The sequence below is a fragment of the Echeneis naucrates genome, chromosome 16 (genome assembly GCF_900963305.1).
Source record: "Echeneis naucrates chromosome 16, fEcheNa1.1, whole genome shotgun sequence".
NCBI lineage: Eukaryota > Metazoa > Chordata > Actinopteri > Carangiformes > Echeneidae > Echeneis > Echeneis naucrates.
In genome coordinates this window covers 23,915,508-23,930,730 of record NC_042526.1, presented here as the reverse complement: position 1 = coordinate 23,930,730, position 15,223 = coordinate 23,915,508, and the positions used below count along the sequence as shown (strand labels likewise).

The 15,223-nt window shown below is 42.0% G+C and overlaps 1 protein-coding gene across 1 annotated transcript; it reads left to right on the top strand.

Annotated features, from left to right (window-relative positions):
- The first annotated feature begins 297 nt into the window (after positions 1–297).
- oaz2a (ornithine decarboxylase antizyme 2a) lies at positions 298–11,063 on the top strand. Its single transcript, XM_029523774.1, is given in 6 exon segments — positions 298–475; positions 6,956–7,022; positions 7,024–7,104; positions 8,407–8,579; positions 9,636–9,721; positions 10,313–11,063. Coding segments are annotated over 6 exon segments (648 nt in total). The 5' UTR covers positions 298–365; the 3' UTR covers positions 10,444–11,063.
- The last annotated feature ends 4,160 nt before the right edge of the window (positions 11,064–15,223 follow it).

Here is a 15,223-nt window from a genome sequence, read left to right as displayed (position 1 = left end):
GCCTATTTGTTGAGTAGTTTGAGTCTCTACTGCTTTGCATAATTGTGTGTCTTTTTTGTGCATCTTTGTGGTTCAGATTGTGATCCGTTTTGTGTCTCTATCTGATTGATACAATGCTTTGTAGTTTGTAGTTTGTTATGTTACATTGCCATTAATAACTATCTGTCTAAAGCTAAAGGTTTAAGTGTTTTATCAGTTTGTTTACTTCCTTGTCTTGTCTGTGACGTCATTACCCATGATGCCCCGCCGGGGCTTTAAAAGGCCGTAGCTGCGGCTGCAGCTCGCAGTTCGGCTGCTGTGTTGTTTCCGACCGGAGCGCTCGTCCTCTCAAACTCTCTGTCACCGAGTCTGAGCCCCACTCACGGATGGTGAACTTTTCTCTGCAGTTTTTGTTCAGTAGTCATTTTGTCGCTTGTGAAAAAGGACGTAAAGATCCGTGTTTCCTCGAAGCTGTCATGCTGAACACCGAGGAAAGGTAGGAGCTGCTTTCTTCTAGAAACATCAGCGGACGTTGGCTGCGCCTGCAGAGCTTCAGCTCAAAGTGTCTGAAAATAGGCTGATAGGTACAAGTTTCCCCAAAGTTTCAGCTCAAAGTGTCTGAGAATAGGCTGATAGGTACAAGTTTCAGCTCAAAGTGTCTGAGAATAGGCTGATAGGTACAAGTTTCAGCTCAAAGTGTCTGAAAATAGGCTGATAGGTACAAGTTTCAGCTCAAAGTGTCTGAGAAAAGGCTGATAGGTACAAGTTTCCGTAAAGTTTCAGCTCAGGTTTCCCAGAGAGCAGCAAAACGGCGGAGGGTTGACAGACATGACACAACATGACTGGACTTCCTAATGTGAAACAGCTTTTTGTTTGTTTGGGTCGGTGCGTCCGCACAAACACACACGTCACACAACCATTGCTCTGCAGAGGTCAGAGGCCAAGCCTAATGCAGCAGGCACCATTTATAATTACACATGAAGAAAGGTTCAACACAGCTAAACAAGTTGAACCTACACAAACCACTGCTGACATTTATGTTGACCGTGTTCGGTCTGTACTCAAACGTCATTAACTCAGAGACTGAAAATATTCTTACATGAAAAGCTCATATTTTAACAATGATTATTCAACAATCCAAATATTTGCTTACTTCTTCCTCGTGGATTGTCGCTGCAGCTGTGAAAGCCCAGCTCCAGCACACTGTCTGGTTTATGACCCTGTAAGACCTGTTCCTTCTGCTAGCCATTGTGTTGATCTGTTGTTTGAATTCAGTGCTTAGTCCATAAAATGCATGTTAGGAGTAAGAAACGTATCACACTGGAAGCTTTAATGTTTTTATGTGACTTATAAAGATAATAAACAGAGAAAAGCTTCTGACCACAAAATGCAAGTATAAAACTGCAGACGTCCTACTTTGATTAATGCCTTTTGTGTGAGTAACTTGCAACAGTATACTTGCTCTGCAAATTGATTGCATAACTAATTAATACGTAATCCTACACTTGTTTGGAGAAAACAAACCTTGTATAACTTAAACTTAAATGAATTAGTGCGCTGATCGTTTAAGTTATATGAAATTTAGATTTCTTAAACATTGAATATGGAAAGACTGCAACTGCATTTATGATCATATACATTCTACGATGCAGCTATGTTATTTAATTGATAAAAAATAATCTAAAGACTTTTGAAAATATAATTTGCTTGAAGTCATACCTACAGCAGTTTCCCATCTTATGACATACCCTTTTATCTGCTTTTTCACATCGTCCCTATGAACACATGTAGTGACTTTGTTGTGACCTTATGCTGCTGTGCTGTATTTTGCACTGAATGGTCTCCTGTGGTATCACCATGGCAGTCTTATGGGAGTTGCTGTGGTTGTAAGTGTGTTCTTTTCATGTGTGATAGCTAGATTTTATGTGATAAGTGATGAAAGGTGGGACACAGATAATAATTTTTACTGAGTTACTGCAGGGTTAAGTTGTAGCCTGTGTTTTCTGTGTTCTGCTCTGCACAGAAACGGGAATATAAACCCTGTTTTTGTCCTCTGTGGGTTTATCATCTGATATACGGAGAGGAGAGGGGAGTGGCCCATTGATACTGTGAGCCAGAGCAGTAACTATATTAGCTCTCTGACTTGTTATGGCCCTGTCAGCTAAAGGCATCAACTGGCCTACATCAGGCTGCTTACATAACCCCCCCACTGTCTGTCTGTGTGTTAACAGAGGTGCCATCAGTCATGATTTTGTAGCCTGTGACACTTTCTTTGAGAGACTGATCTCAGATTTAGTTTAATTTTCTATAGTGAAAGCAAAATGTTAATGCTGCCAACCAATTTTAGCCTCTATCTGGAACTGTCAAGCACGGTTTTTAAAGCTGACTGCAGGTGAGGCTTTGATACACAACTTTAGCGTGCACGTGAATAGTGAGTAACAGACGAGCTTGAAATAAGGACATTGCACCAGAAATGCAATCCTTTGCAGTGACAAAACACAAATTGAGATACTTTTTGAGATGCATTTTATTTTTCAGCTTGTCGTCTTTTTCATTCTTCATTTATTCATCTTTGACTGCTTATTCGTTTCGGGGTTGCGGTGCGGTTCTGGAACCAATCGCAGCTCATATTGGGCAAAGGCAGGGTACACCCTGGACAAGTCGCCATCTCAGAACAAACACAAAGAGACAGACAGAGACCAACAACCACTCACATTCACACTCAGACCTACAGACAATTTAGAGCCACCAGTTAACCCAAACATGGGAGGAAACCCACACAGACACAGGGAGAACATGCAAACTCCACACAGAAAGGCCCAAGGCCTGGGAATCAAACGTGCAACCTTCTTGGTGTGGGGCAACAACACTAAGCACAATGCTGCCACGCTGCCCATCATTTTTACTATAAATAAATAAAAACACAATTTACTAAAGCCAAAAATGACATATTGAAATGCATTGAAAAGAATGAAATAATATAACTATCAGTATGTGACCAGTATTTTCAGTTCCTCTCAAGCTGTTTATGCATACTGTCCCACTGCGCCAGCAGCTGGTGGTATCATCGGCTGAAATACAGTAAGGCAGACGTTTAATTTGGTGCACAAATGTCGCCACAGATGTTTGCACATGCCCACTCTGCTGCTGAACAAAACGCTAATGTTTTTACAACAGGCAATAGATATGCAGGCCCATATTAATTATCATGACATTATTTGTTGCCACAAGCTTATGAAACTTTGCTTGCTCTTACATAACCTGGAATAAATCAAAAGAGTACATGTGTTGGATGCCCCAAGCAAGTTTTGAAAAGCCAAATGTGTGTGTTAAATGCTGTTTTCTGTATGACTGTGGCCTGTTTACACATTTTGGAGGTTTAATTTGAGTAATCTGCTGCAGTTGGATGTTGCCTTTTGTGCACTTGTTTAGTTGTTTTTGTCGTCCTCAGTGTCTCTGACCAGTCGTGTAGAGTTTTGTACCATTTCAGTCAGGGGGTCAACAGGGATTAGTTCCGTCCACCCTCAGATTTCAGGGCACGTGAGTTTTTCTTGTTTCTGTCTCAACATCGTTTTCGACAAGCTGCTCTGCCAAACTTTCAGAAGTTGGAGGACTTAAGACTCTCTTGTTTATTTTCCTGCGAGCAGCTACGTGTTGTTTATGTCTCCAACCTAAACCATTTTCACCTCATGCCTATTTTTGGGGGGTCTGTAACCTTTTTTGTCTTGACAATCTCAATTTTGGTTGAATCTTTTTTCATGACTAAGCTGGTAAATGCAGCATTAGAAGTTCATTTGGTGTGTTTTGGCTTTCTTGGAGGAACTGCCAAAGCGCTTCCTGTTTTGGTTTAGTTGTGTGTTTCTTGGCTTATGGCCAAACTCTGCATCAGCAGCCAGCCCACCCGGGCCGTTCATCCCCTCGAACAATTCACCTGAAACGGTTTTCAAAACAACTGACTGCTCAGGAAGAGCTAACTGGCAGTGGAAGCGTTCATCCATCCAAAAAAAACCAAAACCTCTCTTGTATACACACGTCCTCACCCTCCCTGTCAGAATCAGACAATGACGCACTTAGCATTTTAACTCTCACTGCCACACACAGATGATTAAACCCTCCCTGGACTAATAATACAGCCCAGGCTTGTGAGCGTGCTTGGCCTTCACATTAGTACAGAGTCTGTTTCATCCATCAAATTGACCCTCTTTAAAGATGTAACCTATATTCTGTTTTCAGGGTGACATCGTGACCTATTGGTGAGCTGAAGGCTTGCAGCCCTCCAGCTGGAGTGGTGCTATTGGACAGGAGGGTGGGATGGGTTACTTAGAGCGTGGCTGAAATGTCAGAGTGTTGTCTTTCAAAACAAGCTGGCATTTCTACCAAGGGCAGGCACTTCTGTCTGTCTCCGTAGGCAAATGTGGAAAAAGAGAAGCAGGTCTTGACATCTTGGCGAGCATGTTCATCTCTTCCTCTGCCTGTGCCCCACATACAGTCAGTATTGGTTTTATTTCTGTTGTATTGATGAAGAGAGAACTTGGCTGTCTGGACTGGTATAACAGGGCACTGTTGACATGCACGTAATGACATACTGTACTGATGAGTGTGTTCAAGGTCTGTTGACTGCATAATTTCATGCATTGTTCTTCAGTTGTGGGATGTAGAAGTACTCAAATACTCTTCTTACATGCATTTTAAGCATTTACCTTCAAGCTACAACCACCATTTTCCTACTTTTAATAGGCAAAAGTCAAGGCCATTGAATATTGAAAAGGGGCAAACTGTCACATTTGAGAACCTTGAAAAATTAGCATTACAAACAATGTCTTTAACTTGCAGATAAGTTTTACCTTTGTGTGATTAATGGGCTAATTGTGGGAACTAGTCGTACTGGAGTAATGGGTTAGCATACTTTTTCCATCACAGTACCAGCTCAAGCTGTAGGGCAAGCTCCAGAAATGGCTTCTATTTGAATGAGAAATCATAAGGTTAAAGTTTTCTCCACTTGGTATTTCATCAGTTCATGGGTTGCGTCTTAATAGTTAAGAGCCAAGAAACGGAAGAAACGGGGGATGTTTGCGTTTTTGTCACTGCAGTGACATGACGCAGCCGGGCAAAATGAGCTTTGTTTTCCATTGCTCACTCTCTTGGCTCCTAGCTATGGAGATCAGGTCATCCAGGTTACCTGTGACGTCGCCAGGGAAACGTCTGCACACCTCCTCCTTGTCACAAAAAAGGCTGTTGCAGCTGATATTTTTCAGTGGAACATCACTCTGTAGAAATCCGTCTTTGCTCACAAACAAGTGTGTCTGACTGATGCAGTTTCAGACACAAGGATGATAAAAGGTGTTAGGTTTCAGTTAAGGTGCCGGAGCAAAATAGAAACAGATCTGGTCATTGGCAGGTATTTTCTCATCTAATCACAAAATGAGTATCCCTCAGCCCTCGAGTCCAGGCCTGTCAGAGCCATTGGCCAGCTGCCATCTTAGCTGGTCTGAGATACTCGAGTGTAACTCAAACCACCAAAGATGTATGTCTCAAACCTCACAAGCTATTTGCAGAGGTGTTTACAGATCATGTGCTTGTTGGTGATGCATGCCTACCACCACATGCTCAACCCAGCAGGGGTGCTCTAAATGTTGCTAAAAATCATAGGCTGTAATTCTTCCCTAACCCGGAATAAAATTCCAGGGTAGGTATGAAAAGACTCAACTATTACTACTACTACTAATAAACTATTGAAAAACTATTAAACTTGAAAATTGGATAACTGGATCTAACGAGTTGTAACTGTGTAATGAAGTTACATCCCTCTGGCAATCTGCTATACTGCAGAGGTGAGGCATGTTGCCAAAAGTGCACCAACCTGGCTGGCTGTTGGCCACAGAGGAAACCACCTTAGCGTTTTGCATCAGGACAGAGCAGGATTAGACACAATGTCTTTCAGTTTCTGTTCTACTGGAATTGTAGTTGCACTCTGGAGTTTTGGTAAAACTCCTGCTTACGTTTCCTGTTTTTAACCAATTGCGGTTTAAGAAGCTTGTTGAGGGCATTTCCTTTTTGATCTGACATTTTAAAAACTTATTTAGGGGCAAACATAAACTATATGAATATTTAGAGTTGGAATGATTGTTCCATTATTTAACATTTTTTGTTTTATGAACAACTTTTTGTTTTATTCCGTGTCATTCTTAAGCAAAACCTTTATTTTTTTTTACTTTTTTTCTGTTATTCATCATAACGCATAGCATCATGAAGAAGACAGACATTTGATAATGTAGGTTGCAGCCCTCGTATTATTTATAATCACATTCCCTTGCTAGTGGTCGTCTTCCTCTCTTCGAGTGTCATTGTCACTTTTCATGCATCATGCAAAGAAAATGCAGAGTCATTCATAAAAACCATTGCTGCCTTACTCTTTACCAAGAATGCAAGTTAAGAGTTCAAGTGAAGAAGAAATTACTTCTGGTAAATTGCTTCAGTGATTCTGACCTAATCCTGAATTGGTGCATGGACTCAGCTGTGGAGGCAGCCAACAGCATCCACACAATGTAGTTTGGCAAGCTCGTAGTCGGTAATTATCACAATGAATGCAGCTCTTCATTTAAGCTTGTCAGGAAATGCAGAGTCACTGTGAAACAGAACCTTATGGTACCATTCTGCCCTAAGAACAGCACTGAGCAAAGACTTTACTCAATTTATTTTACTTTTCATCAATGATGTATCTCCAATCCTGATATATTGTGACTTTTTATTTGTACTTTATTCACCAAAATTGTCAGTGATTGGAATTACAAAGTCTATTTGGGTGTTGGTACTGTGCAGATGTTGCATTGGCAGTGCTTGAGGCTATTATATTAAATTTTGAGAAGATTAAGACAGTGTGTGCAGAAAAGAATCATTTGTAGTTACACGAAGTACAGCACAAATGAAATTCAAGACATGATCTCAAACACTAACTGATTCAACTTCCTCCCTGCAGTTCCTGGTTAGTGGGGTCTCGGCTGCCCAGCTCCATCCCTCAGGCTCCAGGGCCTCTGTGGTGCTCCTGATGCCCCTCACCCACAGCTGAAGATCCCGGGTGGGCGAGGGACTGTCAGGGATCACTCTCTCGGCGTGCTACTACATAAGGTGACCGTCTTTGACATCACAGTCAAAATCATGCACACAGCCATCTGCAACATGTGCAACATGTGAAACAAAATGCCACAGAAAACAGCAGATAGATCATTTCAGGCCCATTAACTGTGATAAGGAGCTCCTGTAAAAAGTGGATTGGGCACGTGTAGTTCTGTCTGCTGCAAGCAGGATTTGATCATTGTGACGAGTGCGTCATCCCTCAGCGACCATTCTGACCCCACACATGGGAACACCTTGCTAACGAATTGTCCCCTCATTTTGCAAAGTTGATTCTAATCTAACTTGTACTTAGTGTCTGCACCCACAGTGGATTTAATGCACAAGTGCTATTCATTCACATTTTATATTATTAATTTATTCATGTGATGTTTATAAAGATACAGACATCCCTGACACATCAGAAGGGACCGTGTGAAATGTTCTCCTTTTTGTAAACATGCGCTTCAATACCGTTGTGTTCCTCTCAGTGTGTGTTTGCAACTTTGTGCGTGTCCAGTTGTACCCCAGACATGTGACTGACTGTCCTCGGGGGGGATTAGAGATTTAGGATCAGACAGATCAGTCAGAACTGTCATATTAGGGCCTCATCTGTCATCGGATGAGGACAAAATAAACCTATTCTGATGTTACCAGTTTAGCAGATCACTCTTGAAGATGCGCTCTTGCCAACATATTTGCGTGCTTCAGTATTTACCCACATTTACGGGATAGTTGTGTGACTAAGACAGCATCAGACACAACAGAGATGTCTGGCCAATATCCATCAAATGAAAAAATAGCTATTAATGTTACAATGCTGCACAATTAGGATACACATTAGACACAGCGTTCATGCCCAGCCATCACCTGCTGCCAAACCACATACAGAACAAAAGATTTGTAGCCGAGTGTGTTCATGAAAGCAGAAGTGTGTTGCACCACTCATTGGTTTCAGTACAGGATCTGTCTGCTGCTTCTTAAGATACACAATAGAACCACATCCTCTTTCTATGTTTCACTCCACCCCCACTGTTGGGTATTGATGAGTTCCTTTAACACATCATTTAATTTTGAATTATGTGATGCATCTGTGACTTTAAACTGGGTGAAAGCTTCTTTAACTCGCCAAACAACAATTTAGTAACTGCTTTCCTGTTGTTTTTGGATGCAGAAAAATGTCAGTAGTCATGTTTTTAGACTGACTGTAGTCCGCTCTGAGCTTTATATATTGACTCCTGTTAAATGATTCTTAGTGTTTGTGCTGAAGAATAAAATTGAATCGATTAAACCAACATACTCTCTGTTTGACTCCAGGATGAGAAGTTAACAGTAACGCGGGCCGCTTCACTGAGTGGGAGCGCCGCCTGTCTCCACTTCCACTACCAGCTGAGTGAGCGACGCTCGGCCTTCTGGGATACGGCTTTATCTCAAGACAGCCTTTTCCTGGAGATCCCTGGCGGGCCGCTGGTGGAAGGCAGCAAGGAGGGGTAAGGATCTGTTCAGACATTTCACCATAGAAATGAGATCCCCATGCTGATGTATATTTAAATGGCAAACATAGTTCTATAAATGATCAAGAGCTTCTCTGCAGAACAACTGTTCATACCTTAGGTTTGTCAAATTTGACACATATATTCCCTCTAAAGATGAATTACTTGGATTGTTGATTGGCTTGGTGGATAAATTTGAAACATTCTTTTGCTATAACTTGAGAATTTGTACGCTAAATATCATGGAAGTTAAACCAATTGTCTAGTTGGTAGTAAATAAAATGCCAATCTGGCTGTTATTTAACGCTGTCACTCAGGAACAAATGGGGAGATTGATCCATATTGAATCTCAAATGGTCATCCCCTGCTTGCTGGTTGACCTAACGTCACTGCATGCTATGCCTGAGGAAACTTTAGAAATCCAAGTATGTGATGATGTGTTGTGGGAATAGTTTATTTAGCTGTGTTGTGCAGAAAGTGTGTGAAACGTAAAGGTGCAAGTCAACAGGAGAAATCCAAATGTTGACAGACAATTTGAGATTTATTTGTTTAGTTTCCACTGGGTGTCCATCTCACTACAGCTGCTGTATTTCTACCAGCCTTCATTAAAGCCCAGCAGGGGAAATGTGATACTAAGGGAAAGTTTAGTCCTGGCTTTAGCCACGGTGTTTGACATTTATATTAGGATGACTTGTTAGTCCATAAAATCAGGAATGAACTGTGACAAAATTTTAATAAAATCAAATCTTGTACTAGGTTTAAGAGAACCTCAGTATGTGGATCTAAACTGGATGCGAAGGGTGGTCACCATCATGTTTTTGAAAGCTTAGAGGCTCTGTGTAGGTTTCTGTTTTCATTGCGTAGCTTTGTGTGTGGCTGTAATGGATGCCAGGACAGAGTAACCTTTCCTGCTGTGGCCACATACGGTCCAGTGAGCAGCCAGCTTCACAGCTGCCACTGCATTATTATGTAAAGTTGCAGTGCTTATGTAAAGAGAGAAAACCTCTGCGTCATCACCAACCGACTCTCTCTGTGTGTTCATGTCTTCCTCAGGCTAACTGCTCTGCTCGAATTTGCAGAGGAGAAGCTCAAAGTTAACTATGTGTTCCTGTGGTTCCATAAAAACAGAGAAGATCGAAGTAAGTGTTTCTTTTTTTTTTTTTTGTGTTGACTTCAAACTAAAAGTACTTGTTACCGGGTACATGGTGGATATTTCTGGAATATAAAGCATGGCTGGAATAACCAGTTAATAGAGCCTCCGGGCCGACATCACTGTTGTCTCCTGTGACGTAGCACAAAGACTAGAAGCAGAACGCCTACAGTTCTAATGACTCCTGACTCTCGTCTTGCAACCAGGGGACACATAAACTTGACAAGAATATTAAAATACATGAAACAAACTCCACATGCATGTGAAACTGTCTTAGAACATCTCTGCACATTTACACAAAGCCTTGTTTACTTTGAAATACCGGAAAGGTTCACAGCTAACAGGTTCAAGTCTGGAAAGACTGGACTCGCTTGTGTCTCCTCTGTATTCCAGGTGTCCTAAACATCATTTCATAGACTAGCACAGGATCACTTTATCGTAATTAGGTCAATAACCCAACCCTGTTATGCTGGGTTGCCAAGCCAGACATGTATGTACACGAATATGAATAAGCCTGGTTGTTTTGGTCATGTGATCCCAGTAGAACCACTGAGCATACTCCTTCCTGTTTCCTCCCCAGTGTCCATTATCAAGACGTTCCTTTACATTGGCTTTGAGATGGTGAAGCCGGGGAACCCCATGGTACCGGCCCGGCCAGATCTGGCCTTCATGGTTTACTCTCTGGACAACAGCAGCTCGGACGAGGAGTGACACATGATCTCCTGACACCTCCCTCACCCACCCTCCTCCCCGCCCTCCCCCAAAAGGAACACACCCCTCTACCTTTCACTCATTCAAGCGATCGAACCCGCCTCAGCTGTCGCTCCTCCCCCTCAGTGAGCCTTCATCACTTACTGGGAGGCTCCGTGCTTCGTTTTAACAGACTTGTGAATCCTGGAGATTTTTGAGGTTAGGACTTTCACAGACACGCCCACCTTCCCCCTCTTCCCTGCCCTGTGGATATCTGCAGACGGAGGGGGGAAAAGGGAAACTGAGAAGGCTCAACTAACTTGTCACATGCACTGTGAGATTTGGGCTTTGTTTTCTTCCAGCTTGGCGGTTCCTCAAACAGCTGTTAGACTTTGAGGAGGAGGTTTTACTTTAAAATTTAGCATATCTCTCATCTGACAACTTCTACCTTTTTATAAGAAAAGAGACTTTGCTTTATCTTTGTGTGATGTATACCATGGAATCTGTGTTGGTAGAGGCCTAAAAGAGGGAATTATGGATTTGGTATAGTTTATAAAAACATTATTATTATTTTGCTTTATAATCTACATGGGTGAAAGCCTGATCTGTTACATTTACCATTAAAGCTCATGTAAACATTTCTTTGCACGTCTTTCTGAACCATGTCAACATTTCATTCCTGCACTTCACTCACTTGTGTTTTATTTTTATTTTTCCTCATCTGTCCCAAAACAATCTTACCATGAAGGTGGAAATATGCTGCAAGTCTCTCCAGATGTGTCACAGTTAAGATGCGTGTGCGTGTGCACGTGTGTGCTACGACCCTTGCACCGCCCTCTCTCCCACAGTGACTCCAAAGTGAGTTATTGATGCTCTGGAGAAGAGGACGTACGTAACACGCAGAAACAAAGGCTCTTTTATCAAGGATAATAAGCTGAACAGCTGCAGGTGTGAGTTGGTCAGGTTAAAGCTCCCTTTACTTCACTGATCTTAGAGAAACCCAGACGGTCATTTAAAAGCACTTAAGTTGCTTCTTTGTATTGAGGCTGGATTTCTTACCCAGGATGGTCAGAAATTTCAGGCACAAACTGGGGCTGGTTTAGTTTCACCGGGCCCTGCGGTCGGTCAGTTCTGCCCGGCTTGCACCGGCTGAACGCTCGATTGTGCCTAAAAGAGGAGAGTGCAATGTTGATGTTTTTAACTCTTAAGTCTTATTGAGGAATGTGTTCATTTAACATTTTTTCTTTATCCTCTGTGGATTCAGTCCCATGCCATGTGAGCTAATCACCTCTTAGGGTACAACCAGAGTCAGAGCACTTCAGGGGATTGACATATATGCAATTAGTTAAAACGCAGGAGGAATCCTGCACAGGTTTATTTTAATTTTTTTTTTGTTTGTTTTTGTAACAAAAACGCCAAAGAATCCGTTCTGTGTCTGCAGTCACTCATCTTGCTTTTAAAACTCAGCTCCTTTATAGCTGGTGTGGTATGTAAAGCAATATTAACCTACATTCCCCCCCATTGCCAGCCATACTTTGCACCTCAGACAAACACGGTGGTTGGGACAGGGTGGGGGCTTTTTCCTTCTTTCTTTCTCTTCTGCATGTATTCAGATGATGAGTCTTCATTGATACTGATTGAGCCCTGACTATAAGCTGTTAGGAAATGTCACCATTTGAATTTTTCAGAGGTATGTTTTTATGTATCTATATTTCTCTAACATTCATTGTGGTAGTTTAAAGATTTTTTTTTCTTTTTCCGGTGACTAGTTAGCAGCCATTCAGTGACAATCCGCACTTGTATACTCTGGGAATTTTTGTTTTGGGGCGGGGGGGCAAAAACAATAAAGTTGATATCTAAATGAGTGTTTGCTGTTTGTTTTTTTTTTTTTTTTTCTGTTTCCTTGTTTCCCCTTGGAAACCAAACCATTTTGTTGTATGCAAATTGTATTTGGCAGATTTAGTTTTTTGCTTTGGGTTGGACAGGACTTTAATTAAAGGGATTGGTGTTCTGAAGACAGACGCCGAGGGAACAAGACAAAACAGAAACCAAACCAAAGGCTTTCAGGTCGCCTGGCAGCTGGTCTGAAGCTGATATGAAATGAAAAGCGGTGGCGCAATGATGATGGAGGATTTGGGGAAATGAAAGTGTAGGGCCAGTAGTCATAGGAAGTGGGGGGGGTGACTCAGGCGTTAATCTCCAACCAGCTCAGCTCACACCACAGTACAGCTCATGGCTGGCTCCAGGCCAGCTCATCTACACGTCTATTTTCAGAACCAGGATGGACAATGTGCTTTTAAACTTTCTTGTGTCCTTGTGAAGGAGAAAATCTCCTCAGCCTGTTTAGTGTTTAAATCTGCAGCAACAAACAACATTATAGAATCCACATGTTCTGTGGAGTTAACGTCCCTTACTGGGAGGATGCACATCAGAAAACTACTCCACAGCTTGATTTCCAAAAATTATGTTCACTTGTATTTTATGAAATGTTCTTTGGTTTATTGTTTCATCTTTTCTGTTTTTAGATATATTCTTACAATGCAACGCACCAGATGATTGCACGTACAGAGACTGTTATCTGCAAAGAGCACAACGATACTGTGTTACGGAAACAAATACATGTGTCAACAAACCTATAATAGCTGACACATGAGCTCAGGAGCCACCACTTGGACTTCTGAGACAGGGAAGTGTGGAAGTTTACTGGTATCCTGTCACTTACGACATATGAGTTGCAAACCGGCTTCGTCTCTGGCACCAAGAGGCCCCTTCTGCTTGGAGCCTTGTATAAGCACCCAGGCTCTTTCCCTACAACAAGCAGCAACAGTGCATTGCAAATCTAAAGTCAAGCACTCACGCTGTGTCACTAATCCCCGGACTAAAAGACAAGAGGCAGATAGTCCCTTCCTGGCCTTAATCTTTTGTTGACTTTATATAAAGTCACCTCAGATTGAGGCTGATAAGCGGTACCACTGACAGAGCTGTATGTTTACTGCTCTCATTTTCCAGTGTCCGCCTAGTGGAGTTAAAACTGGAGCTAATCCTTCTCTGTAGAGACCTCACTGGTACCCAGACACCTGAACAGCATATCAAATAAAACGTTCACACTGTGTCACCCAACAGTGCCCCTAAACATACCTTCGACCACCACTGTGCAATTTAAAGCTGAGATTTAAAACTTCGATCTTGACTTCGGAGAGTGCAGCTGCCAAAAACTAAAGCTGTTCAGGAGTTTTCAGTCATATGACATGAACCTCATAGGCAGATGGAGTGGCCTGAGAAGGAACTGTAAACTACACTCATCAGTTCATGAATAAGATTCCTTACCTGGTTACCAGGGTGTATGTCAGTGGGTTGGATATGTGATGAAAGGGACTTTCTTTGGCACCAAACTGTGATGTGAAGACGACTGAATGTGACCATGTCCAACGCTGCAGCTCTGGACAAATGAGTGATGGAAGAAGGTGGTCTGGTCTAATGGGTCAGGTTCTCTTTCAAATGGTGCGGATGGTCAGATTTGTCCCTTACCTTACCTCAGCACCAAGTCCAGCCCTTCATGGACACAGTCCCCATCTCACTGCTACAATGCTTCAGGAATGATCTGAGGAGCAACATCCTGTTCAGGGTGTTGTCTTGGCTCCAAATACCCCTGATCTCAATCCAATACAGATTCTGTGGGACCTGCTGGACAAACAGGTCCCACAGATCCATGGAGGGTCTGCCTCACATCTTCCAGGACTTGGAGGTACTGCTGCCAAAGTGGTGGTCCAAATACAAAGCTTACCTTCAGAGGTCCAGAGGGGTCCAGGTCTTGATGGGCTAGGTCTGTTTTGCGAATAAAAGGAACCTACACAATATTAGGCTGGTGGTCATAATGTTAAGGCTGATCAGTGCAAATTATTTTACTATAAGGAGCTTTCAGCTGAATCACATATTCTTTTATCAAGTTTTAAAACCAAGCTTGATTGGAAGATTTTAAAGATCTCAGACAATATACATTGTAGCTATGGGGAAAATAGGGGAATTAATATTCATATGATCAAAGGTAGAACCAGAACAGCGACTAAACTGACCCTGTGGTAAAAACATTAGTTATTAGTTAAAGTAAAAAACAAAACAAAACATTTGACCCTGGAAACATCAGCTGACCAAAAAACAACAACAACTTTACAATATTTGGTAGCTTTCAGTGTTATTACATGACAGTAATACAGTAACCCATTAGTGATGGATCTATAAAGCTTTGAGACAGGAGTTGAATCTACTAGGACCAAACTAAACAAGCTGAAAAAGATCATGTGATGTGACCATACTGCAGTTACAGGCTGTGAATCTAAGTCTGTTTTCTCTGCTTTTGGTCTCCAATTCCTCCCTTTTGTTGGCTGCCGAGCAGACAGTACACTGTGTTGTTAGCAGATTTGCCTGCGCACCACAGCTGAGGATGCCTTTGTGAGAGCAAAGAATGGAACAAACACAACAAAGTTGTGCATCTGACAAATAAGCACACGTTGAATCTTACTGTAAACCTTTGAGATACTGCTATTAAGACCAGAGTTAAACACACGTTAGTATCCCTTAAGTGCCACATTTGAAGTTAAACCTCCTGGTTCCCAGCAGCCACACTTAAACACGAGCATATATATTGTTGTATAACCGTGTTTTTCCATTTCACAAGTTCAAGTGTGCATTACACAATTCATGCAGAATACATTAGTACCATCTGCTCTGCCCTGAGACACTTTGCTCTAATCCCATAATGATTTAGACTATAAATCTGTTGGAGGAAGTGATTTTTTTTTTT